This window comes from Cibotium barometz, chromosome 20 (assembly GCF_041138505.1).
Source record: "Cibotium barometz isolate CiBa-2024 chromosome 20, ASM4113850v1, whole genome shotgun sequence".
Classification (NCBI taxonomy): domain Eukaryota; kingdom Viridiplantae; phylum Streptophyta; class Polypodiopsida; order Cyatheales; family Cibotiaceae; genus Cibotium; species Cibotium barometz.
In genome coordinates this window covers 16077699-16104525 of record NC_141065.1, presented here as the reverse complement: position 1 = coordinate 16104525, position 26827 = coordinate 16077699, and the positions used below count along the sequence as shown (strand labels likewise).

Here is a 26827-nt window from a genome sequence, read left to right as displayed (position 1 = left end):
CAAACACCTACATGCAAAGGGCGAATAGAGGGGACTCTTACCGTTAAGACGACAAGATGCATTAGTCACAGAAAACAGGACTTCTCTCCCATAGCCCGAGGAACTACAAGCAGACAGTTTTTAGAGACCAAACAGGAAAACTGAAGAGAGAGATAAGGCAATGTGACCTGATAAGGTCCACGAGCCGGCCCGCCTATTGAATGTTGGATGCAGATGATTCTCGCCCTGCTGAATTCGAATGATCCCCCTGTAAGGGTGCCAAGCAGAAGCCATCAAGCTAAGGAGATGCGCATGTACTGATGCCACGTTTTTGTTCCAGAATTCAGCTATGCAACACGTGTAATATAACCAGTTTCCTCCCTTTTTTTTAATATAATCTGCCCTTTTTTGAAAAAAAAATCTAAGTCACTCGGCAAACTCGTTATTCTTGCTTCCTAGCTGTTGGACAAATGTACATACTATGGAGAATGCCTTTCGTCCACCGCAAGCGTACCGACAACGTAGAGTGCAGACTAAGCAAAGGCAAGCAGTGTTGAGCAAAAGCTCTTGGCGATGCTTCTGGCGTCTTTGTCTACGTCTGCCATGGATCGCTGCTCATCCTCTTCAGCGCAGACCAGCGAATCTTCTTCTTCGGGGAACGATTACCTGTGGAACGACGTTGATCTTGCCGAAAGGTTTTCTTTTCTGCTCGATAACTCTTAAACTCAGAAATCCTAAATACCATGAAAACCTAGAAAGATTTAGAACCCTGGAAAATGTTCATATAAATACCACAAACAGACTTGGAGCTCCCCGTCTGATTGCAAAGCTTCTCCATGATTGCACAGGTATTTGGTTAGTTCTCAATTTGACAAAGCCGCCGCATTATGTTCAGTTGTGTTACAGAAGTTGAAAGATGAAAGTTCTATCCCGGAACCTTCTGAACAATTTGAAGGAATTCATAGTGGCATCAATGAGAATGAGGTGGATGACATGATAGAGTCAGCAGGAATGGTGTTAATCCAGGCCTACAGCGAGAGTGGCAGGTTAGTACTGCTAGTCTATTATCACTACCAAACCCTATTTAGCAGAATTAGCATGTAGAGCTTGCCAAGCTGTTTGGCTGCAGATTTCAAGTTGTGCATGCTATGATTTTTAGTTGTGTATGTGTTTGTGTGTGCTGGCGTGCATGGGTCTATGACTTGCTAGGGGTCTCCATGAGCACGGCTGGCTGTCATTTTAGCTGTCTCCGTGCTTATGGAGTCGTGTGCACAGTTAAGGGATATTGGCTGGCTGTGTCGTGTGTCATGTTTTACCCATCCATTATACCCAATTCAGAATGTAGAGTGTGGAATAAGAGGGTGTTGGCTTAGTGTTGCAGTCCTTTTTTTAATGTCCAGAGTTGGTTATTTAACTATTTATGATAATTGAAGATTTATACTTTTTTGGCTTACTTTTTCAAAGGTTATTTTAGATTTTTAGCTTGCTACCATAGTATTTATATGAGGGGTTAGAGCTTACACCAATGTGTAGGTAATCTAGCCAGGACGTGTAATATGTGCTGCTAATGGTGTGAGATCGCTTAAATGAGCAACTACTGGCTGAGGCTCTGTGAAAATTGATATGACTAAATAATTGAAATAGATATCTAGGAGAGTGATACAACTAACTCAAAATAATTCGCCTACCTTTTTAAATCTACTTGTAGAACCTTTCGTCAAGATAGTGACATAGTCTACTTGTGGAACGTTTCTCCGTGGTGATATTTATGAATTCTCTATTTTCTCAAAGTCTTTATATCTCTCCTTCTATTTCATTCTCTTGCTCTTCTTTTTTTGTCTCTCAACATTTTTTATATTCTATGTTTTTATTCACTCTCTCTCTCTCTCTCTCTCTCTCTCTCTCTCTCTCTCTCTTTGGAGATGGAGAGAGGTTTTCACTTATTAGTGTCATAAGGAGATGGATTGTATATGTTACACACTTATCTGTTATAAATTTATCTAATAATTACATCATATTTGCTACTGTGGAGTCTATCTCACTGAGAGTAGCAAGGTTGGATCAAAACGTACGTACGGATCCAATCCGTACCGTACATCCGTACCGCACGGGGATCCGTATGTACGGATCGATCCGTACGCCGTTTTTTTTTTTTTTTTTTTTTGGGGGGGCTTTGCTTTGCTTGCCTGCGATAAACGTTTCGCCTGCGATAAACATTTTTTTTTTGGGGTTTCGCCTGCGATAGCGTCTGGACTCCGTACGGCGCACACCTTCCGGTAAGGGCCTCTACAGTCGCACTCTCTCTCTCTCTCTCTCTCTCTCTCTCTCTTCGCTACTGTTGTCGTCACCCTTGCTCAGGCCCCCAAGGCAGCAACATAACTCTCTCTCTCTCTCTCTCTCTCTCTCTCTCTCTCTCTCTCTCTCTCTCTCAGAGCCTTAGCCCACCCTCTGTCGACCGTGCATAGAGCTCTCAGCCTCTCTCTCCTTCAAGTCTCTCTCTCTCTCTCTCTCTCTCTCTCTCAGCTGAGCTGCCCACTAAATATTATGCATTGCATGATTGCTGAATCCTGATTGAAATTGTATGGCATTGTGCATTGAATTTGTCAGAGCAATCATGCATTGACTTGTGATTCTAATTTCTCACTTTTGAATTAGTAGGTTTTTGACCTTGTTGTGTCTCTATTTCGAAAGTTTTATATGTCAATGTGGACATGGACTGAAATTTTATGTAGGTGGCTGAAATTTCTGAGATTTTATGTATTTTTACCAATGGTACGTATTTTTACGTACCTTAAATTTTTTTTCCGTACCAAACAACGTACAGTACGTACAGATCCGTACAGTACATAACGTTTGGAACCACCTTGGAGAGTAGGGGTCACATGTGGGATATACGTATCCAAGATTATACATGAGGATAATGGCACTTGAATCAGAATAAATTTAATAAGGTAATATTATATTGCTTGTTTGAAGATAGTAGTCATGCTATTCATTCTAGGCAAACATTGGGGATACTCTTCAGCATTCAGCCAGCATATGTGTGGTCCTAAGTGGCCCGAAGAGTCTTTTGCAACGCCTCGAAATTGGTGGATACTCAACCGGTGTACGGTCTGCCGCGTCCTTGCGTTGGGCATTCAATCGCTTGTTTCCTCAAGCATTGTACAACGTTTTGGAAAGAATAATTGGGGGGGGGGGGGGGGGGGGGGGCTTTAGTGGGTATTTGGGACCCAATAATGTGTCCTCTACTTCACTCTTATTCTCTTCTCTCTCTCTACTCTGTGAATTTGGATGCTAAAGATTCTCACCACATAAAGGTATAAAGAAGGCCTTGTTGTGTGTTACCATGATCAACCTCAGTGCATGTAATAGGAAATGTCAGGTGTTGCCTCTGAAGGGATGCAATCTCAAATCACCCCAATCCTCGGGAAACTAAGGATTGAGATAGGGGAGTATGTAGATCATGAGAATTTCGTTATGGAAAATCTAAGCCACTGTGACTTTGTACTTGGTATCATAGTAGCAACGGAACGGACAGAACGAAAGCCCCACTAGGGGAACAGGAACGGGCCAAAGGGGGAATGGGAACAAGGGGGAACGACTTAGATAATTCCTAGAAATGACAATAAATCTTAACATACAGTGCTCATTTTAAAACCCGTATTACGTAACCTTAAAACAAAAAGACATACTTATAGATATAATCAAATCAGAGACACACTAAAGTCTAGTGCACCACACAATTTGCATGGCTAGATACTAACAGATCTCACAAGGCAAAATAAATTAGTCCACATCATACATGACATAAGTGACAAAAGACACAAAATGTGGCCCACGGTCTAGATAGAAGAAACAACCCAAGTCGAGAGTCCAAGCCTCAAGGTGACATGCAAATAGTAAGGAGATATCATGCATGGCTACTGCTAGTGATGCCTTCAAGGAGACTATCATCTATGTCATCTAAGAAAGCCATATCATCAAAACCAACATCTGCAGCATCCAAATCTTCAACCCCATTCTGACCAGGATTTGCATGTCAATGTGTCTTCTCATCATCCGAGGACTCCTCATAAAGCAATATAAACTTCTCTGGTTTGGGAGAAGTCATATCACCAAGTAAGTGCAAATTAGCACTTACAAAAATCAAGTCATTGACTTGTTTTGTCCCAAATTTGTTCCTCTTCTTGGATGCAACATGGCCGAACACACTCCATAGTTGCTCAATCGGAGAGGAGCTTGCACCTTGAGACAAGATCCTTATTGCCAATGATTGAAGCTCTGGTGTATGAGCCCCATAATCCTCCCACCATAAAGCAGCCCCTTGAACTTGTCTCTCTGTGCATCGGCCGATCCAAACCTTCCCAACTTGTTGTGATAAAATCCAAGTTGGTCTTTCACCAACCTTCGTTTATCTGCATCACAAATCTGCCTAGAAAGCACTATCTCCCACATTCAATTGCAGCTTTCTCCTTTTGCAACAAGGTGGTATGTAGTGTCTCATACGAAGGAGGCTTGTATGTTGGGCCATACCGTGCAATCTCCTGGACCATTTCAATAAAATATGGGGACCTGGCAACATTGAATGCTACATGATCATGATAAAAGAACCTTGCAATAGTTACATCTACCGTCTCTTTCTTGCGGAGATCCCAAGCTGCTCCCAAGGTTTGTTGCTTGCCAGAGCTTGTATCCATAGGTTGCGAATCCTGGGAAAATGCAAAGCTTCCAAGTCATCCATACTATTGTCCATCTCCCAAGTGTACATCTTCCCCATGCCTACTAAAGTAAGATGCATCAATTGCTGGTTTCTTTCGTGCACATGCTTTCTTCTCTTCACTTGGGTACTTTGCCAAAAGCTCTCTACGCATTTTAGGTGTTGTCCCTGGGCATTTGTTCACTTGTGCTTTTTCATTGTTTACATGGCATAGATGTGCTCTCACACGGTTTGCTCCTCCTGACATCTCTTTGTTACATTGATTGCATTTCCATCATGTTGCACCTCCCTTCGATGAATACCGTTCTAGCCTTTCAACCTCGTCCCACTAAGTAGCATTCGAAGCCGATCGCTTTGAGCCCGAGGAAGCCATGATTTTTGCGAATTCAGGCAACAAAGTTGAATAGACTTTCAAAGTTATCCATGAGAGAAAGAGCGTGAGAGAAATGAGTTTTTTTTTGTCAACTGTATAATGGGGAGAGACTCGAGAGGAGTTTTAAATTTTGCTACTTGCTGTAGACTGTGCAAACTGTGACATATGTAATTTTTAAAAGACTTGGGCGTTCCCTTGTCGATCCTGGCGTTCCTCGGCCATTCCCAGCTATGTTCTGACCGTTTCATGCATGTTGGCCATAGGGGAACGCGTTCCACCGTTCCCCTGCTACTATGCTTGGTATGCCTTGGCATAGGAGAGTTGATCTAGCTATTGATTGGGACCGAAGCAAGTTTAGGTTCCCTTTCAAAGGCAAGAACGTATCTTTTGATGTGGGAGTTGAAGGAAACTCTATTCCCATGATATCCCATGTACAAGTTTCCAAAGCAATGAAATCGTTTGTTTCCTCATGCTTGCTTTTTGTAAAAGACACTAAAAATAAAGAGTCTGAGCCTGAAGAGTCCCTCTCTAGTTTGGATACAGAGAGGATTGATTTATGAAAGAGGTATCAAGATTTTTTTGTAGATTCTTTACTAGGTGAACTACCACGAAAGAGGCCAGAAGATCCTCATATCGACCTCATTCTTGGGAGTTCGCCTCCAAACCAGCCACCTTACACGTTAGCCTAGCCTACCAGGAGGAGATTATGAAGCAAGTAAATGAGTTATTAAAAAAGGTTTTGATTAGGCCTAGTTCTTCACCCTTTTGGTCTCCAGTATTGTTAGTCCAGAAGAAGGATGGGTCTTCGCGCATGTGTGTGGATTATAAAGCCCTCAACAAGATTACTATAAAGAATAGGTTTTCCACACCGATGAATTCGTTCGATATATGGATACAACTTTCGCTTAGGTCAGTAGGGCAATACAAAAGTCTCAAGCGAAACAGAAGAAAGCAGCTGAAAAGCATAGAAGAACTCTTACTTTTGAGGAAGGATATTGGGAAATCAGTAGCTAGAAACTATGGACCTTTTCAAGTCAACAGAAAGATTAGTGATGTTTGTTACAAGTTGCAGCTTCCAAATCATTGGAGGATTCATAATGCCTTCCATGCTAACCTTTTAAAACCCTATACAGGACCACCTCCACAAGAGCATGTTATGGAGGAACCACTGGAAGTGGATTAAAAGGAAGAGATATTGCAACTAGAACATATTATCTTCCGCATGGCTATGAAGAAAGGAAGTAACATCACCAGAAAATTTCTCTTGAAGTTCCAAAACTATTCTCACATGGATGCTAAATGGATGCTAGAGGAGTATTTCAAGGATTATCCTGAAATACTCGGAGCTTATGAAGAAGCTGTCGGGCCAAAAGCACTTCATTCATTGTCTTGAGGCCAAGATAGGTTCTACGGGGGAGGGATGTAACCAACCTCCTACTTTGTTCTTCAAATTGATCATTGTCTTGCTCAAGACTATTCCATATGTGAGTTGGTAATTACCAAATAGCTCATGGAGCATGAATTGTGATTTGTATATCTTTTGAGTAGCTAATTAAGCTAGAATGCTCATTTCTATTTACGGGTGGCCACTGGCCAGAACGCCCAAAGTTTTTAGTTGGGTGGTCATAGACCAGATGCCCCGACGATTGGAATTAGCACTTGGGTGGTCAAATTGACTAGAACGCCCATATGAGTGATGAGTGGTTTCGAAGGCGAAACTAGGTGCTCAAATCATTGGAACAAACCATGAACAGGTGAATCTTTATAAACGAAGCCTTCTTGGACCAAAAGCATGCAACTCCTAAAATCTAGGAGAGTTGCTATTTTTGACTTTGATGGAAATTTCGTTCGTGTCAAAACCTCCGGATTTTCACAAGGATCAAGAGTTACTAAAGCACCTTTGTCAAATTCTTTACGAGTTGGGATATTTTTAACCTAGAAGGTTATGGAAGAATTACCTCTTAAATTAAGACATGTGGCATCTAGAATGAGACAAGTATCCCTACACTTGTCATTTTACCTTACACTTGTCAATTTAGCTTAACACTTGTCAATTAGGGTAGCCACTTGTCATTTGGAGCTTACTCTTTCCATTCTAGAGCATTGAAGCTCAAACCTATAAATTGGAGCACTCCCTCTTCATTTGGATAAGGCACTTCTCATCTATTGTAAAGGTTTAGGCACTTTGTGCTCGTGGTTTGAGTCAATAAATTCCTGCAAAGGGGAAGGGTCATGTTTCCCTCTTAGTGAGGTCTCATTTCTTTTTTCTTCGAATCCTACTTTCTTTCATTATTTGTGATTGTTGATTAAGTGGGTTTGTTACAAGTAATTCATCAATTTTGTCACTTTCACACGTCTCTGCATTACATGGTATCATAGGTAGAGTTGGTGAGTTTGGTGTGGAGCATAAGTTCACTCAAATACCCTTGCGAGATTGGAGCAAAGGTGTATGGAGAACTCTAGTGCTCCAAGTTTAGTAGGAGGGCTTAGGGGATGTCACGTGCATCACATCTGCGAGTGCCACATAGGCATGGATCTTACTTGCATCCGACACTTAGGCAGGAGTAGGGGCAGAATATGGTTTGATTTGGGTAGTTTTGACAGCCCAATAGGCACCCGAAGGTGCCCAAAGTATGACCCAATGGTTGGGACACAAGTTGGGCACAATATGACCCAATGGTTGGGACACAAGTTGGGCACAATATGAACCTGTTCTATGGATATTTTGTAGTAGGGTTACATCAAGAGAGCAAAAAACACCTTGTACAGCAACCAGCGGACCAACAGAGTTCTACACCCACTATTGGGCACTGATGATGTTAGTGGGAATGTCGTAGTATCTAGTCCATACTATGCATAATGGAGTTGATAGTTATATAGTCTTGTGGGTTGACTACCATGAGTATATAACATGCACGTTCCTAAAAGGTGAATTTAGGCATGTTCCTGGATTCATCTAGGTATATAAAAATTCAATGAACTCTACAAAAACGCCACCCCAACCAAGAGACTTTCTTACCCCAAATGTTTAAAAGCCATGAGGCACTCATCTCGCTCAATGTGGAAGATGATTGATTTGATAGTTAGCACGAGCTAGAGGTAATGATCAGTCCACTAGCTAGAGCTAGCTATGTGATCCATCCACTAGCTAGTGATTTCTAACTATGAGAAAGATCCACTAGCTAGTGAACTGTTAACATAGTCAGCACTAGCTAGTGCTTTCTAGTACTAGCCAGTGCTTTCTAGTACTAGCCAGTGCTGGCTATGTTGACAGTACACTAGCTGTATAACTGTGCTTTTAAGCTATGATGGAGCCACTAGCTAGTGAACTGTTAATATAGTCAGCACTAGATCAGATTTCTTTTATCGTCATGCATCCTCTACATCAGAGCTCACCGCCCACACTAGCGGTCCGGTCCTTTGCCCAGTGGCTGATGCTTTGAGCAGGAAGGGAGAAGTGACTTTGATTTAGACCACTAGACTCGACCTCGTTTTGGTACGGGACTAGACGACATGAAGCACACGTACGTGGATTCCGAGGAATTCGGTACATAGTGGGAACAGACATTGGATGCCATAGGACCATGCCACTTTTTGATACGTGATGGTTGGCTTTTCTACAAAGGGCGACTATGTGTCATGAAGTCGTTCAGGGCAGCTCTTCTCCATGACGCCCATGACGCCATTATTGGTGGCCATAGGGCATGAATTCGACTTTGGAGAAGTTAGAACGGCAATACTATTGGCCAAAGATGAGCCAAGATGTGTTTTCATATGTATAACACTATGATATTTGTCAAAAGGTGAAAGCTCCTTGTGGGAAGAAGATAGGGTTGTTACAGTCCTTGCCAATTCTTGAGGGACCTTTCCAAGATATTTCGATGGATTTTGTCACGAATTTGTCTCCTAGTCCGGGTACGCGTAATACTCAGTGCTTGACTATAGTTGATAGATTTAGCAAATTATTTATGCTTATTCCATGCAGAGCCAATGTGACCGCCGAAGATGTTGCCCATTTGTTCATTCGACATTGGTACCCGATTGGTAGGATCCCTAGGATCATAGTGTCAGACCGAGATGCCAAGTTTACCTGTCATTTTTGGAGGGCATTGTTTGATAACTTTGGTACTAAATTGAATTTTTCTAGTGCATTTCACCCACAGATGGATGGCCAGACAGAAATCTACAACCAGTTGGCCTTTGATGTGCTGAAGTGTTATGTCCACGATCAGCAAGGTAAGTGGGAATCTTATTTGCCTTTAGTTCAAGCTGTTTTGAATGACTCTTTTTCTTCAGCTATTGGCAGGACTCCATATGAGGCAGCGTTTGGAAGACCATTCCAATCGTTATTGACCAGGACCTCGTCTTCAGTACTTGGAGTGAATAGATTGACGGAGTCTTACCATGAGATTTTGGAGTCAGTAAAAGACAGGTTGACTAAAGTGCAGGAGGCCTACACATGACATGCCAATAAAGACCGAAGGGATATGAAATTTTCGACAGTGGATTACCATTACTATTGAAGAGGATAGAGTTGGCTTCCTCAATGTTTATGCTCCGAACACTGCTGCAGGTAGAGCCTTCTTTTGGAGCTCAGTTCGGTAGGCCCTCCCTCAGGCTAACTTTTGGTGACTTTAACATGATAGAGGTAGCAGAGGACAGACTTGTAGGTGGCATGGCCACAGTGTCAAGAGCAGAGTATTCAATGAAGTTGAAGCTACCTCCGAGTTAGACTATGCACGATTTGTTCCATGTCAGTTGGTTAAAACCATATGTAGGTCCGATCCCTTCAGTAAAAGACGAAGCGGAACCAGATATCATTGATGAAGGTGAAGTTATGGTTTCAGAATAGATCCTTTTGCACCGCTTCAAGCATGGTTCAGGCCGAAGACAACGACAGTGAAACCGATCCCGTCAAGTGGGAAAGACTCCGCTGGACACCCACACGCTTAATAGCACAACTTTAAAACCACAAATTTGAAATGGACAACTTTAAACAACTTGAATTTAAATGAACAGAAATGGAAAGATGGACACCAGCACTGGGGCCGGAACGGGCCGACCCCCCCCTCAATATATGATATATTTATTGGGAGTATTTAATGAATACAATGCTCCATGGGTTCTGAGAACCAGATAATGTCCATGTACATATGAAAACAGTACCAAACAAGTAGGCTCGGATTTCGATGAAGAAAACTCGAAGCAGAACGACCACTATTGTGGCCCAATCTCTGCGGTCCTGTGCTTTCACTGGACTCCGCGGAGAGCGCCTCACTGGTGTTCCGAGACCACGCACAAACAGGCGCTCTCGTACTAACGCCTGGCTCTCCCGATCTCAGCACCTTTGGACCGAGGTTCTCCAATAAAGCTTGGACAACCCGGCACCGAACGGGTGTTGGCCGAGCGGAATGGATCTTTTATCAGATTTAAACATAAAATACTTTATTCAAATCTGAAAGTCACTTACTTGTAGATGGTTGATATGAAACCAATACTCAGAGTATGATGAAGTCTTCCAGGTGATGTGAAGTCCCCTTGATGAAGATTCAGTCTCCTCGTGATGCACTGCCAAGGCAAGAAAAACCACAACCACCTGTTGTGAAAGAAGGAGAACCCACTTGGAGAAGAGGCCGGCCTATAGTGTGGAGAGAAGATGGCCCACGTTTGCTTGCAAAAGAACAAAGCAACGCAGCCAGTGGGTAAACAGCCGCCTGTAGGAATGCTTCCACCTGTAGGAGCAGTACGCTGAGGTTCTTGCGGGTTTGCTGCCACCTGTAGGAGCAGAGATCAAAGCCTGTTGGAAGAGGGTACCCAGCAGCCTGCGCAGCCACCTGAGAAACAGTGGTTGGCCTGGCTGCAGCCGCCTGGTGATGCAATCAATGGGGCAGCCAGCCGCCTGGGAGAGGACAAGCACAGCCTGTTGTGTAAGGAAAAACAGTCGCCTGTAGAGGGGCAGGTGCAGCAGCGGGAACAGAGGGTACAGCAGTAGTGGCAGCCAGCCTGTTGAGGTGCAGGCGCAGCCTGCAGCAGAGAGTGAGTGCCTGCTGTAGGTGGTTCAGCTATACAGAGGAAGCCGGCAGAGGATATGTGCAGCCACTTGAGGCGTGTACAGCCACCAGCCACGATGGGAGAGATGGCCGCCTGGTTACTTTTCGAAGGGTGATGAATCAACGTTAGGAAGAAGCGATGCATCCACACTTGAGAGAGAGGGATTTCTTTAATAAAATTAAAGTGAAGATTCAGCTAGAGATTTCCCACGCATGCATGAAGGGGGACTAGTGGGGGTTGGTGACCATGCCCACCCCCACACTCACTTAAAGTGGGTGCCCAAAGGGGGTGCCCACTTTTAAATAAGTGTGAACCCCTAACCTTATAAATCAAAGGGTTAGAAAATAAAACATTAAAACAACATGTACCATATACTTACCACCTGTTCACATGCACTGAAACTTGTCAGAATACAGGGCAGACTTCACGACTCACTGGCAGACGTCCCCGCTCAGTAAGTAACACGTCAAGCAGGCAAACACACGAATACATGTCATGCGAAAACAGTTTCAAACATGCAAAATATGTGTGCATGTGCAAATAGTAACATGGACATATCTCCCGTTCATGGAACATGTACAAAATATCTGTCGGCACAAAACTGGCACGACATAAAACATAAAAACCTGGTCTTCCTATGGAGTGACAGTCCCATAGGTAAGACACAGTTCCAGGCACGAGTTTCCCTAGGTGTGACAGTCCCATAGGTAAAACACGGCACGAATACTGGCTCTTCCATGGCGTGACAGTCCCATGGATCGAACACAGTCCAGGTCATACACGGGTGGCACTGATCTGGCTCCCGTCCATACGACACCATCCTGCTAACACACGGGTGGCACCAGTCTGGCTCCCGTCCATGTCAGCAAAATACTGGCCTCTTCACACGAGACACCGGCCTGGCCTCAAGTGAACGAGACGCAAAAACTAGGAATGGACCAAATGGTCGGCCAATTGGTGACATCCCCCCGGGCTTCTAAAGAGTTGACCTCAACTTAAAAGCCTCAAGATATGCCTGCAACAATTGCGGATAATCTGCAAAGTAATCCTCATTTACCCATTTGGCATCAATAGGCAAATAATTTTTAAACTTCACAAGGTATCTCCTGGAAAGCTTTCCTGCAGGTAGCTTTCTCTCCTTGTGAAAAACAATCTGTTCTGGCTGGAGGATCTCCTCAAGCTCTTCAATTTCTGGCGGATCTTCTGTGACAGGCTCATCAGGATCTGGCCCCACATATTTCCGAAATAGACTCATATGAAAAGCATTGTGAATCTTCCAATGACTAGGTAGAGCAAGCCTGTAGGACACTTCATTGATTTTGTGAATCACCTTGAAGGGTCCATAATAGCGAGGAGAAAGCTTAGGATATGATCCTTCTCGTCCTGGCCTCTTCCGAAGCCTAGCCTTCTCAAATTTCAGCAATACCCAATCACCTTCTTTGACTTCCATGTCCCTTCTATGCTTGTCAGCAGCCATTTTATGCTTATCCTGAGATCTTGCAATGGCTGTCCGCACCTGACCAAAGGCAACATCCAAGTCACGAACAAATTCATCAGCTGCAAAAATCTCATCCTTGGTTCGAAGGATAGGTGGCAAGACCACTCTGCCATAAATAATCTCAAACGGAGCCTTTCCTGTGGAAGCATGGATTGTATTGTTGTAGGCAAACTCAACAAGTGGAAGATACTTCTCCCATGCACTCTTTTGATCTGCTACATAACATTTCAACAAATCCAACACGGCTGAATTTGCAGCTTCGCTTTGGCCATCCGTTTGGGGATGATAAGCTGATGAAAACTCGAGCTTAGTACCCATATTATCAAACAAAGCCCTCCAAAATAGGCTTGTAGTCCTGGGATGTCTATCCCCAACAATGGATTTAGGCATACCATGATGCTTGAAAATGTTAGCAAGAAAAAGCTTTACCATATGATCAGCTTTAATGGTTTTCTTGACGGGCAAGAAGTGAGCTTGCTTGCTAAATCTGTCCACAATAGTCCAAATAGCATCATTCCCATGCTGGGATCTAGGCAAATCCATAATAAAATCCATCGTGATACTTTCCCAAGGTTGCGAGGGAATAGGCAATGGCTGAAGCAAACCTGGAGGCTTTTGCCTATCAAATTTCACCTTTTGGCAAGTAATACATGCACGCACATAAGCCTCAATGTCTTTACGCATGCTTGGCCAAAAGAAATACCTCTCAATCATGCGAGTAGTAGGCATAATACCTCTATGACCAGCATATGGTGGAGCGTGACATTCGTCCATAACCTTTGGACGCAAATCCTTCACCACACATAGGCAATTATCCTTCATGAGATAACCCTCGTTGATAACATAAGAGGCATGTGAATGACCAACCATCAAATCAGTCGATATATGGCAAAAATCAGCATCCAAATGATACAAATCTCTCATAGCAGATAGATCTCCATGAGAGGCCACTGAGACTGCAGCAACATAAGGCCTCCTAGATAGTGCATCGGCCACTACATTTTTCTTTCCTGGAGTATGTACAATCTGAAAATGAAACATGGAAAGAAAATTTGCCATTCTCATTTGCTTCTCTGAAAGCTTGGTTTGAGATAGAAAGTATCTCAAGCTTTGATGATCTGTCTTGACTACAAATTCAGCCCCAAGAAGATAGTGTTTCCAAATCTTTAAGGCGTGAATTACAGCCAAGAGCTCTTTCTCATAGATATCCATATGAAGCTCAGCATCATGCAAACGACGGCTCTCGTATGCAACTGCATGCCCTTCTTGATTTAGGACAGCTCCTATGCAATCACCACAAGCATCACATTCAACCACGAATGACTTGTGCAAGTCAGGAACAATCAATACTGGACCACATATGATCGCATGCTTGAGCTGCAAGAAAGCATCCTGTTCCTTTGAAGTCCATTTGAAAACAGTTTTCTTCTTCGTGAGAACATGTAGAGGAGTGGCAATCATGGCGAAATGCCTTATGAAACGCCTGTAGTACGAACATAATCCCAGAAAACTACGTACTTGATGTACGTTTTGCAATTCGGGCCAATTCCGAATAGTCTCTATTTTTGCAGGATCCATTGTAACTCCATCCTTGGATACAATATGTCCCAGATAATAAATCTGTGAAAGGAAAAACTCACTTTTCTTGGCATTGACGAAAAGTTTATGCTTCCGCAACTCTTCGAACACTGTGATCAAATGAGTTCTGTGTTCCTGCTCATTCTTGGAGAAAACCAAGATATCATCAAAGAAGACTCCTGTAAACTTGCGATGGGGTCGGAATATCCTATCCATCATACGATTAAAAGTAGCAGGAGCATTGGTGAGACCAAAAGGCATTACCAAGAATTCATATAATCCGAAGGCTGTCCTGAAAGCAGTCTTATGGATATCTTGTGGCACCACTCGGATCTGGTGATAACCACTCTTCAAATCAAGTCTGCTAAAGCAAGCTGAGCCATCAAGCTTATCCAAGATATCATCAATACGTGGAATAGGAAATCTGTTCTTGATGGTAAGCTTGTTCAAAGCTCTATAGTCTACACACATACGGAATGATCCGTCCTTCTTTTGAACAAGAAGTACAGGAGAGCAGTAAGGTGAGGAACTGGGCTGAACCAAACCTTTCTCTAAAAGCTCGTTGACCTGCTTCATAATTTCTTCTTGTTGTGCAGCACTCACTCGGTATGCGGGTTTGTTAGGTGGAGAACTACCTGGCACAAGATCTATGCGGTGATCTTCGGGCCTTTGGGGAGGTAATTCACCTGGCAACGAGTCAGCAAAACAGTCGTTGAATGCATTAAGAAAATTCAGCCTATCATTAGACATAGCATCCACATTTTGATGATTTGGCACAAGACTATCACGCACAAAAACCAAGTACGCTGAAAGACTCTTTTTCATTGCTTTATTAATTTGGATGTGTGATACAACTGGGATGGAATCCCCTTCTTTGCCAGCATCAATAAAATGCATGCGGCCTTTATGCATAAAGGAAATCATATTAGACTTGTAGTCTTTGCGGGGCTCAAGCCTATGGTGCCACGGCTTGCCCAACAATACATCACATCCATTCAGTGGAGCAACTAAGAAATGCTCATTATCAAGATAGCCCTGTATATGAATACGCAACTTCCCAATCAAAGGGGTAACCTGCACCTCTTTGCCAATAAATGCAGCTTCAGCTTCAATCTGAGGTCCCATGTTTTCAACCTCAATTCCCAATGCAGCTGCCATTTGCATAGAGATGAAATTGTCAGTTGCACAATCATCAAACATGAATAATGCGGGCTGATCCTTGATTTGCCCCCAAGCCTTGCAAACCATTCTCTCTTTAGCATCATGACCTGTATTACCTTGCACATCAGGAACTGCATGAACATTTGCTTTGGTGTGCTTGTCCTCGTGCTTTGGTTTGCGATCTGGGCATTGCCGGAACATGTGGTCTTTGCTACCACAAGAAAAGCATTTTCCATCCTTAGCATATTGCTCTCTTTGCTCCGGGGTTAAGCCGAATTTGTTCTTTCTTGGGCCCTGTTCTTTGGATGTGTAATTTTCAGCTTTACCACCCTTGTAAGGCTCCCGGAAGTTCTTTTTAGGTGGCTGTCCACCCTTTTGCTGATTCGGGACAGCCTTGTCCTTTGCCTTGGAACCTCCTTGATCCTGCTTGATCTTGAGCACCAATTGCTCTGTAGCAAGGGCAGAAGCTGTGAGTTGTTGCAACGTATGTTTTGGGTGCAATTCAATACCCGATCTATAAGCAGGTTGCAATCCAGAACGAAACTTCCTCTTTCTTTCATCCTCAGATATTAGCATGAAGGGAGTCACTTCCAGCAACACTTTCCAAAATTTGTTCACATACTGTTGCACACTCTCATTATCTTTTTGTTCCAGCCTATCCCACTTTTGAGTGAGAGTTTGCTCTGCATTGGGTGGCAAGAACTGAGCATAAAATCTATCTTTGAATTCTTTCCAAGTAGAGATGGGATCCTTGGTGATCTTTTCGGTGATCCACCAATGGGCAGCAGTGCCTTTTAGAAACATGCTAGCATGGCGCACCTTTGACTTTTCTGTAAAGTCCTCATCGCTAAAAGCAATGTCGAACTGTGCCACAAACGCTAACACCTTAGAAGCATCATGTTCACCATGAAAGACATCAAATTTGACAGATTTATCACCTGCTTTGAACTCCTTGAGCTTCCTGGCATGAGGCTCATGGTCCTCTCTTTTTCTTTTCCCCTTATCCAACGGGGTAGCCCTGTCTGCATGGGCTCCATGGGCCGTCAAAGAAGCTTCATGGGGCACGGTGGCATGTGCTCCACGAACTCGAAGCTCAGATGCATGTGACTTACCTGCATATGGCATAGTCTCTCCATGAGACAACTCAGAAGGCAAAATTTTTCTGGAAGCAGACCTGTCACCATGAGATACATATCTTGCATGCATGTGACTTTCGTGCCCTCCATGAGCACTGGCATACATAAATCTGTCAGGCTTAGTGCCTTGGGGAGAGGATGCATGACGAGAGGTGACAGTCACCTCTTCCTTTTGCATAAAAGATTTTAGCCTCTGGGATGCGGGATCTCCATGCTTTAAACGAGGTGGATTTCTGAATTTTAGCTCTCCGTCATCCCCCTCTTTGATATCACCTTTGCGAAGGAGATAGGCAAGTGCCAACTCCCTTGGTTTCTTGCCCACTTCACGAGCCATTGATTCAAAGGTTACATCAACCATAGCATCAGCCTTCCTGGCTTCAATAGCACTTTGCAGATGGGGATCTTCATGCAAAAACTTTAATTCTTGCTCTTGAGCCTGCAAAAGTTTTCTCATATGTTCCATTTCAGCCCTCATAGCATCAGGCTCTTGTTCAAGCATAACTGTCTTTCCTGGAGACAGTTGACCTTTGGATTCACTATCAAGAACCCTTTCAAGGGGCTTGTGTCTACCACGCAGGGCATCAGACCCACGAGAGGCACTAGAGGGACCCCTCGAATTTGGTACTTCCAAAGGGTTGCCTTGGCTGTCCATTGTGTTCAAAGTTTGCTAAAAGCGGGATGTCCAGTACACAGGTTCGTTTCCCCACTAGGAAGAGGGAAACAACCGTGGCTCTGATACCAATGAAACCGATCCCGTCAAGTGGGAAAGACTCCGCTGGACACCCACACGCTTAATAGCACAACTTTAAAACCACAAATTTGAAATGGACAACTTTAAACAACTTGAATTTAAATGAACAGAAATGGAAAGATGGACACCAGCACTGGGGCCGGAACGGGCCGACCCCCCCCTCAATATATGATATATTTATTGGGAGTATTTAATGAATACAATGCTCCATGGGTTCTGAGAACCAGATAATGTCCATGTACATATGAAAACAGTACCAAACAAGTAGGCTCGGATTTCGATGAAGAAAACTCGAAGCAGAACGACCACTATTGTGGCCCAATCTCTGCGGTCCTGTGCTTTCACTGGACTCCGCGGAGAGCGCCTCACTGGTGTTCCGAGACCACGCACAAACAGGCGCTCTCGTACTAACGCCTGGCTCTCCCGATCTCAGCACCTTTGGACCGAGGTTCTCCAATAAAGCTTGGACAACCCGGCACCGAACGGGTGTTGGCCGAGCGGAATGGATCTTTTATCAGATTTAAACATAAAATACTTTATTCAAATCTGAAAGTCACTTACTTGTAGATGGTTGATATGAAACCAATACTCAGAGTATGATGAAGTCTTCCAGGTGATGTGAAGTCCCCTTGATGAAGATTCAGTCTCCTCGTGATGCACTGCCAAGGCAAGAAAAACCACAACCACCTGTTGTGAAAGAAGGAGAACCCACTTGGAGAAGAGGCCGGCCTATAGTGTGGAGAGAAGATGGCCCACGTTTGCTTGCAAAAGAACAAAGCAACGCAGCCAGTGGGTAAACAGCCGCCTGTAGGAATGCTTCCACCTGTAGGAGCAGTACGCTGAGGTTCTTGCGGGTTTGCTGCCACCTGTAGGAGCAGAGATCAAAGCCTGTTGGAAGAGGGTACCCAGCAGCCTGCGCAGCCACCTGAGAAACAGTGGTTGGCCTGGCTGCAGCCGCCTGGTGATGCAATCAATGGGGCAGCCAGCCGCCTGGGAGAGGACAAGCACAGCCTGTTGTGTAAGGAAAAACAGTCGCCTGTAGAGGGGCAGGTGCAGCAGCGGGAACAGAGGGTACAGCAGTAGTGGCAGCCAGCCTGTTGAGGTGCAGGCGCAGCCTGCAGCAGAGAGTGAGTGCGTGCTGTAGGTGGTTCAGCTATACAGAGGAAGCCGGCAGAGGATATGTGCAGCCACTTGAGGCGTGTACAGCCACCAGCCACGATGGGAGAGATGGCCGCCTGGTTACTTTTCGAAGGGTGATGAATCAACGTCAGGAAGAAGCGATGCATCCACACTTGAGAGAGAGGGATTTCTTTAATAAAATTAAAGTGAAGATTCAGCTAGAGATTTCCCACGCATGCATGAAGGGGGACTAGTGGGGGTTGGTGACCATGCCCACCCCCACACTCACTTAAAAATGAGGCTCCCCACCTTGGCCCCAAAGTGGGTGCCCAAAGGGGGTGCCCACTTTTAAATAAGTGTGAACCCCTAACCTTATAAATCAAAGGGTTAGAAAATAAAACATTAAAACAACATGTACCATATACTTACCACCTGTTCACATGCACTGAAACTTGTCAGAATACAGGGCAGACTTCACGACTCACTGGCACACGTCCCCGCTCAGTAAGTAACACGTCAAGCAGGCAAACACACGAATACATGTCATGCGAAAACAGTTTCAAACATGCAAAATATGTGTGCATGTGCAAATAGTAACATGGACATATCTCCCGTTCATGGAACATGTACAAAATATCTGTCGGCACAAAACTGGCACGACATAAAACATAAAAACCTGGTCTTCCTATGGAGTGACAGTCCCATAGGTAAGACACAGTTCCAGGCACGAGTTTCCCTAGGTGTGACAGTCCCATAGGTAAAACACGGCACGAATACTGGCTCTTCCATGGCGTGACAGTCCCATGGATCGAACACAGTCCAGGTCATACACGGGTGGCACTGATCTGGCTCCCGTCCATACGACACCATCCTGCTAACACACGGGTGGCACCAGTCTGGCTCCCGTCCATGTCAGCAAAATACTGGCCTCTTCACACGAGACACTGGCCTGGCCTCAAGTGAACGAGACGCAAAAACTAGGAATGGACCAAATGGTCGGCCAATTGGTGACAGACAGTTCCTCACAAAGTTTCAGGACCGAGGGACCCACGAAGCAGTATGGCTTGACAAAGAGTTTTTCGACGACTATCCAGCGTTATTGACGGAATATTTGGAGGCTATGCAGCTTCCGTCAAGTTAAGCAGAAGGGGATGTCACGTGCATCCTGCACTTGGATGCCATGTAGACATATCTCTACAAGAAGGTGTAGGACTTGGGGTGGAAAACTGGTCCAATGTGAGCCCAATCCGGGACGAGTCAGCCAGGGTTCCACTCCTGTATGTTTGGTTTGTGTGACCAGATGTCAGATGGCCGTGTAGATCTAGGTATGCATCAAGTCTCGGCACGGGCAAGGCTATGGGCCACCCTAAGGGGGCCAGGCAGGCCCGAGGATTTGCCCACCAGCCCAAGGAAGGGCTGGGCAGGCTGTTGGCCAGCCCAAGAGGGCTTGGCCAGGCAGTCGACTTGCTTTTGGGCCAGCCCAACCAGTTGGCTAGCCCATAGGGGAGCCTGGACTGCAGGTGGCCAGTACCCAGGGGCTGCCCAGCAGCCTGCGCTGGCCTGGACAGCAGCCCACAGAGGCGGCCAGGACAGTCCAGCAGTCCAGTGTGAACACGTGGGACTTTTCAGCATTTAATGCTATTTAAACAAGTCGTGGAGGGAAAGTAACCAGCCGACCAGCATCTTCTGGGGGTATAAATACCCAAGGCATAAAATCAGATCATTCATCTCATAATTCACAAAGTGCTAGAGCTAACTCAAGGGCCAGGACAGCCAAGGAGAAGCTAACGCAAAGGGTGAAGAATTGAAGGTCAAGGGCAGAGGATCCTCCTCAGCCAAGAAGGTTCAGGTTCAGTCGTTTATTTTCAGATTTGCATCATTCTAATAAAAGCAAATACGCCATCCGTGGTGGGGGCCCTACAGAGGGTATTCGGGACCCAATACTGTGTCCTCTTCTCCCCCCCCCCCCCCCCCCCCCTCTCTCTCTCTCTCTCTCTCTCTCTATTTTTTGCACATCTATATTCAGTTTTGTGCATTATTTTCGTCGCGAAAAGTGTGCTGATTTCTAAGCATTGAAGTTACCAATCTCCCCCGAAGCTTCCGCATGTTACAAGAGCACTCTCGTCGGCCCCCAGCAGCCCTTGACCCGGAGCAGAGGCAGCCGGCGGGATTCGTTCGTCGCCTGATTCATCGATTCTTTGAGCTGGTAGAGATGACCATTGCCGCCTCTCTGGTGAAGGCTCTCCCGCGAGAGTCCCTAGGTGGGGCCCCCAGGATCCTGGGACAGCCTGTGGACTATAGTTTCTTCCGATGTCTGCCTATAGAAGGGACTGACATGTTTGAGGAGACAGTAGCCCTTGTTCAGGTATGTGTGGTTTTTCACCACTCCAGGCCCTCTATGCCAGATAATGGCGCGATGATCTTCTCTTTCCCCTTCAGTGCAGCCTCAGGGACAGAGTGGGATCGTGAGTTGGTGGCAGCTACCATCCAGGGTCAGGCAGTCGAGCTCTCCCACCATCTCCACGATCTTCGCATGACCAACATTCTCACCCATTTTTGGCCTTTGGCTAGGATGGAGCTTGGAGGTTCAACCCATCGAGGCCAGGACGGGGAGATGGTAGTCTCCAGCCTGGAGGTGGTGTGTTTTGTATTCCTGCATACTTCTGCTGCGGTACCTCTTTCCCTCTCTTACAGATACCTCCACTGTGATCGATGGAGTCCGAAGTATGCATATGCATGCACTCGTACAGAGTGGCGTCACATGGAGGACAAGATTAGTGCCAACCTGGTGCGCCTTCGCCCCCGCACTCCGTGCATCAAGAGCACAGATCAACTGGCACAAGTCGTGTGGTTTTTGGGTAGGCTCAGCACCCTCCCTGACTTGGCGACCAGTTGAGGATTTCCAGTGGATTGTGAGGGGCACTCCAGTTCGTTATCTGGGTTGCCAGGTTGGCGTTGATCTCTCTCCCAAGGAGCAGCTCACCTTGCTTCTTCTGAGTATTCGGAAGAAGCTTCTATAGTAGAGCTCGACACGACTCTCCCTAGCAGGCAGGGTGGTGGTGGCGAACCAGGTACAGCGATTGATCCGGAACTTCTTATGGGTCGGCAATGATGGGAGGCCAGCCAGTGCCATGGTGGCATGGAGAGTGATCATTCAGCCACGTCGCAGAGGGGGGCTAGGCCTCATCGACCCTGCTATCCAGAGCCGCGCCCTGCTGGGTAAGTTGATTGTTAGAGGCCTCCTTCCCGGTGGTGAGCCCTTGAAGGATTTCCTATTGGCCCGGATTTCAGCCCGCACTCCGAGTCTTGGACGTCCTTGACCGCAGAGTACCAGATGGATCTTCACAGAGATGTGAGCCCGTGGTTTTAGCTCGGCTTTTGAGGATAGATTTGCAACTAGTTTACTTTGTGCTTGGGATCATCTTTGACTAGCTCTCAGATAGATAGCTCTAGTTGCCTCAGAGGAGTGGCTTCGGCAGCCTTTGGTCTAGAACCTCTTGATCCGTTTACGCAATGGCCACATGTTAGGGACCCGACCACATGTATCTTGGGTTGCCTTGAGCATGGGACCAGCTAGGTCTCCTGGAGATTGGATCGCCCACAGGCAGTTACTCTTGGTGGTTGCAGGATGTAGCAATCAATGCAACATCAACCAAATGTCCTTGCAACTGACGGGTGGCACCTTGGGTACGGGCAGCCAAAGGCTCGGCCTGTTTGCTGTCCTTGAGAGCGTCTAACAGCCATCTTGGAGCTGTTTTATGCTGTCTTATGACAGCCCTTTCTTCAGTAACGGCTTGATCAGTAACACGATCATCAATGGGAACCACAGGAGGCTCAATTGGAGCAGTAATTTCAGGCTGAGAACTGCTTGCAGATGGAGGATTTGAAGTGTCCAATGACTGATCTGAATCTGTACTTGACTTAAATAGGGCCAGCAAAGTGTCAAAGACATCGGAGGCATCAATTTCAGGCTGCTTTTGACAATCCAGCAAAGGTACACCGTACAGCTGAGTGCTCAGCAAAAGCAACATCTCTACTGACAATAACTCTGCCAGTGCGAGGCTAGTATAACTTGTAACCCTTACTCTCTGAGTTGTAGCCAATGAAAATGCATTTGATAGCCTTATCCTCCAACTTATGCCTGAGCTGAGATGGGACATGGGCATAGGCCAAACAACCAAATACTCTCATATGTGAGATGACTGGCTTCCTTCCTGTCCAAGCTTCATAGGGAGTGATAGTCTTCAAAGCCCTTGTTGGTGCCCTATTCAATACATAGTTTGAACACATGATGGCATCCAACCAAAACTTATTGGGCAAAGACTTACCCTTTAACATGCGTCTGGCCATCTCCATCAAGTATGGTTCTTTTGCTCTGCCACACCATTTTGCTCCGGTGTATATGGAGTAGTACACTGGTGAATCATGCCACGAGAAGACAAATAGTCATCAAACTCATGTGACATGTATTCACCCCCCCTGTCAGCACGAAGTGTGATCAATTTATGGCCACTCTCATTTTCAATCATGGCAAGGATTCTCTTGAAGTGCGCAAAGACCTCTAACTTGGATTTCAGGGCACATATCCAAGTGTATCTGGTGTAATCATCCACAAATGTAAGAAAGTAATAAAAACCACCGAGCGATGTTGTCCGCATAGGACCACATACATCACTGTGAACTAGATGTAACTTGTGGGCTACACCAACACTCCCATCCTTAGGGAAAGAGAACCTGCGCTTCTTACCCAGCAAACATCCTTCAAAGACATTCTTTGAAAGGGCCTACATCTTTGGCATATTTACCACCATATCATGTGAATGCAACTTAACCAGACTGCCATAGTTGAAGTGCCCAAATCTTTCATGCCATAAAAAAGTGTTTGCAACCACTGAATTCGTCACTGCAAGTGCATCCACAACAGCCCCTCTCTCATAAGCATTGAGAGTACACAACCCTCTGGAAAATGTCCCGGTGATCACTATGGCATTATCATGCTTGTAAAGTCATAGACCAAGCAACGGTTGCCATCAAAGACAAATGTGAAACCAGCTGTAGCAATTGCTGAAACTGAAATCAGATTTTTCTTTATACCTGGGACGTAAAAGCACATCCATAAGTGTGACTGCATTACCTGAGATTGATGTGAGCTCAACCTTTCCAATGCCTCTAGCTGGATATGAAGCATTGTCAGTACATGTCACAGTGCCCCCCCTAAGTGTAACATCCAAGGAAACAAATAGCTGTCTGCATGACGTAATGTGCTTAGAAGCACCACTATCAAAGAACCATGTGGACATAGAATCAGCAGCAGAGATAAGAGCATCATGCTCAGAGGGATCATAAAGATAGGTAACCACAAGCTGCCTCATTCTTTTCTCCTTCATTAGAATCATTGGACACATCAAGTCCAGATTGCTTTTTCTTTTTCTTTGAAGCAATACGCTTTCTGCATTCTGATATATCATGCCCAGGCTTTCTGCAGTAATTGCACCTTTTCTTCTTCTTGCCTTCACTTGGACCTGAATCAGATGAATTTCCAGCTTTGTTCTTGGGCTTACCAAAGGCCTTTCCTGCCTGACCTTTACCTTTATGATCACTGCTGGCAAATGCTTGATTTGACTTAAGAGAGAGGGACGTTGGTTTAGATGACTCTGCTCTTCCTGTAGCAACAAGAAACCAGCTGAGCAAAGGTATAATGATTGGGATTGCCCATGGCAACCAATCTCAATGTGGTAGCAAACCCCTGATAAGAGTCAGGTAGTCCATCTAATGTAGTGGACACAAGCTGTCTATTTGGTACAATTTCATCAATGTTTGACAATTGCTCTTTCAAGTCCTTGACATGTGTCGAATAGGAATCAATGCTATCACCTTCGTTCATCTTGGCATCATCCAATCGCTTTCTCAAAAATGCCACCCTCGCTTCGTTTTGTGAACCTGATATAGAGAAGCCAACTGATCCCATGCATCCTTTGCTGATCTGCATGACTGGATATGAAGGATAATACCTCTCCTAACTGACAGGGCAATCAAAGCATGAGCTTGTGCATCTCTACCATCCCATCTGGACTGCTCCTGAGTGGGAGGTGCGGGAGGAATGGTGCTAGTGGATGAAGAATCAACGGCATTACCACCACTTGTAGAACCAGGTGAAGCAGGTCTGACATCATTGCTTGCAACAATATTCCACAAATTTTTGGCAACCAACACGTGGCGCATCATATATGCCCACATAGGATAGTTGGTGCCATCGAGCTTATGATCAGCTCCAAGCATCCCAAAAAGATCATTACTGGCCATTGCAATCAAGCAATTAAGGCAAAATCTCCCAAATCAAATAGATATCTGCCCAATACAACTGTCCAAGCCTTGAGGCTTTCACTGCATAAATCTGAGCCAAATGCACAAGTCTGTCCACTGAATGTAACTGTATGTACCTGAAAAACAATCCCCGAGGCACGAGGGCCTATCCACACAGCAAATGGAGCGAAAGCCCCAAAATTGGAAAGGGAAAATGTGCAAAAGTAGAGGACAAGTGCTTACCAGGCACTCCCGAGGTAGTAGACAGCAAAGATATCAAAACTCCCAATTTGTAATTGACTAGACCCACTGAAAGTCAATGATTTGACCACTGGTTGCTGTCTTAAACTTCACACAGTGAAAGGAATTTGACTTGAACTGAGTCTGGAAGCTTGAAATCAGCAATGACAGCACCTTCGAAGTCTGGAACATCAAGATCAAGACCTGTACTTGCAGATTCGATGACTGTACCAGCAGAAATACCCCAAAACCAGGGCGGTTTTGCTTCTTGAGTGGAGGTTTTACCAAAACCAGGGCTGTTTTTTCCTGTTTTTGGTGGCGGTTTGCTGTTACAGTAATGGCCAGCACAGTTTATGATGACGACAAACAGTAGCTGTTGACAGATATCTCCCTAGATTTGGCAGCGGGAGGCTTGTACAGCAGTGGCTGTAGCTCTGAATGGCGGCGGAAGTGCTGGTTGCTGTCCTGAATGGTGGCGGCTGCAGTTGCTGCAGAGAATGACCAGCAAAGAAATGGTGGTGGCTGCAGATGATAGTGACGGCTAGCAAGTGAATGGACGACCAGGGCAGAATCGGCCTGAGGGGGGCGGCAGGAATCGAGCAAGACTAGGCTCTGATACCACTGTTAGGTAGGGATGCAAGAAATGCAAGCAATGGAGGCTGACGGTACGAAGCTGAATATTGCAGAAATGACACAAAGAGTACAACTCCCAACATGATATGACCCTAGGTGTCCTAGCTGTCATAGGAGTACCAAGTGTCATAGTCCTAACTGTCCTAAATGTCCTAAAAAGGACTATACTGACGAAACTAGGGCTAATCTAACTAGACTAACTAGTCTAGCCTACAAGGTTCATACCAGGGAACCGTGTGGCAACAGAGGTGCTCAGCCATAAGCCCCTCGTGATCCTGTGATCCGCCATTCTGAAGCCTGCATACAACCTTCACGACCATATCTCCTGTGAAGAAGGCATGACGTTTTGAGATATCTCTAGATGCAATCACAAGTGGCTGCAGATGCTTCCAGCAGGTGTTGCCACGTGGATTCATATGTAGGAGCAGTACTTTTTCAGATACGGAGTTTTTTGTTGATCATACTTGATGCTTCCAGGGCTTGAGCACCAATTATTCTCTTAGTGACAGTTGACCAGGGACAGCTTTGTGTTATCAATGAAAGGCAGGCCAAAGCTCTTCTTCAGGAGGGGCATGCTGTGCCCCATCAGGACGGCACAGAGGCGAGGGTCCTACCTTGATGCTGATGAGGCATTTCTTTTGGCCAGCCAGTAGATGAGTCAGACCAGCTCACTACTCCAGTTAGTTGATCAGTAGACCATCATATAAATATGCTGCCCAGATTGCAATCATCACTAATCCCAGTGTGTGTGATCTGCATACAGTTCCAGATCTTTTCAAAATACCTACGGATGCAGTCTTTCTCTTTGGTAGTCTTCTCTCTTGTAATTTAGACACAGGAGTCCTTTATGCAAACTCTCTTCAATCCGAACCCTGTAATCATTTAGTAGAATTATACATACAGTTTTTATTGCAATCTCTTCCTTGCAGTGTGTGGCTATTTTCTTTGTGCAGTTATGTGATTACGTCAGTGGGCTTACTCGTAAACAGTATGTCCCTAGCTTGATATTGAGTGTAAGGGAGTTTTTTGGTGGGATAAATATATTTCTATTGAAAGGTTACCTATGAATGCATATCCACATCAATTGTGCATGTTCATTTCTTCCAAACTACAGAGATAATTTTCTCAAGTGTAATATATGTAGCATATTGCCACTGATTTTCGATTGCTGTTGCTAGTTCAATGTTTGGAAATTCCTTGATTGTGTCACACTTCCTTTTTGGAAGACACAAATTTTGCAATTTCCATTGATGGCTTTCTTTAGCATTGTTCAATGGTTGTTTTGAAT

General features: G+C 45.2%; 1 protein-coding gene across 4 annotated transcripts in view; it reads left to right on the top strand.

Annotated features, from left to right (window-relative positions):
* The first annotated feature begins 402 nt into the window (after positions 1-402).
* Positions 403-26827, top strand: part of APEM9 (3-phosphoinositide-dependent protein kinase-1) — a 52824-nt gene continuing 26399 nt past the window's right edge. For 2 of the 4 annotated variants that reach the window (XR_015268260.1, XM_086814490.1), the window contains exons 1-2: positions 424-674; positions 875-1025. Coding sequence is in view for 3 of the 4 variants with exons in the window: in XM_086814490.1 (XP_086670616.1) it covers positions 461-674; positions 875-1025 (365 nt within the window). In the remaining variant the exon portion in view is untranslated. Of the gene's footprint in view, positions 675-827; positions 1026-26827 lie in introns of all 4 variants that reach the window. The other 2 variants (XM_086814491.1, XM_086814492.1) reach the window with 2 other exon arrangements.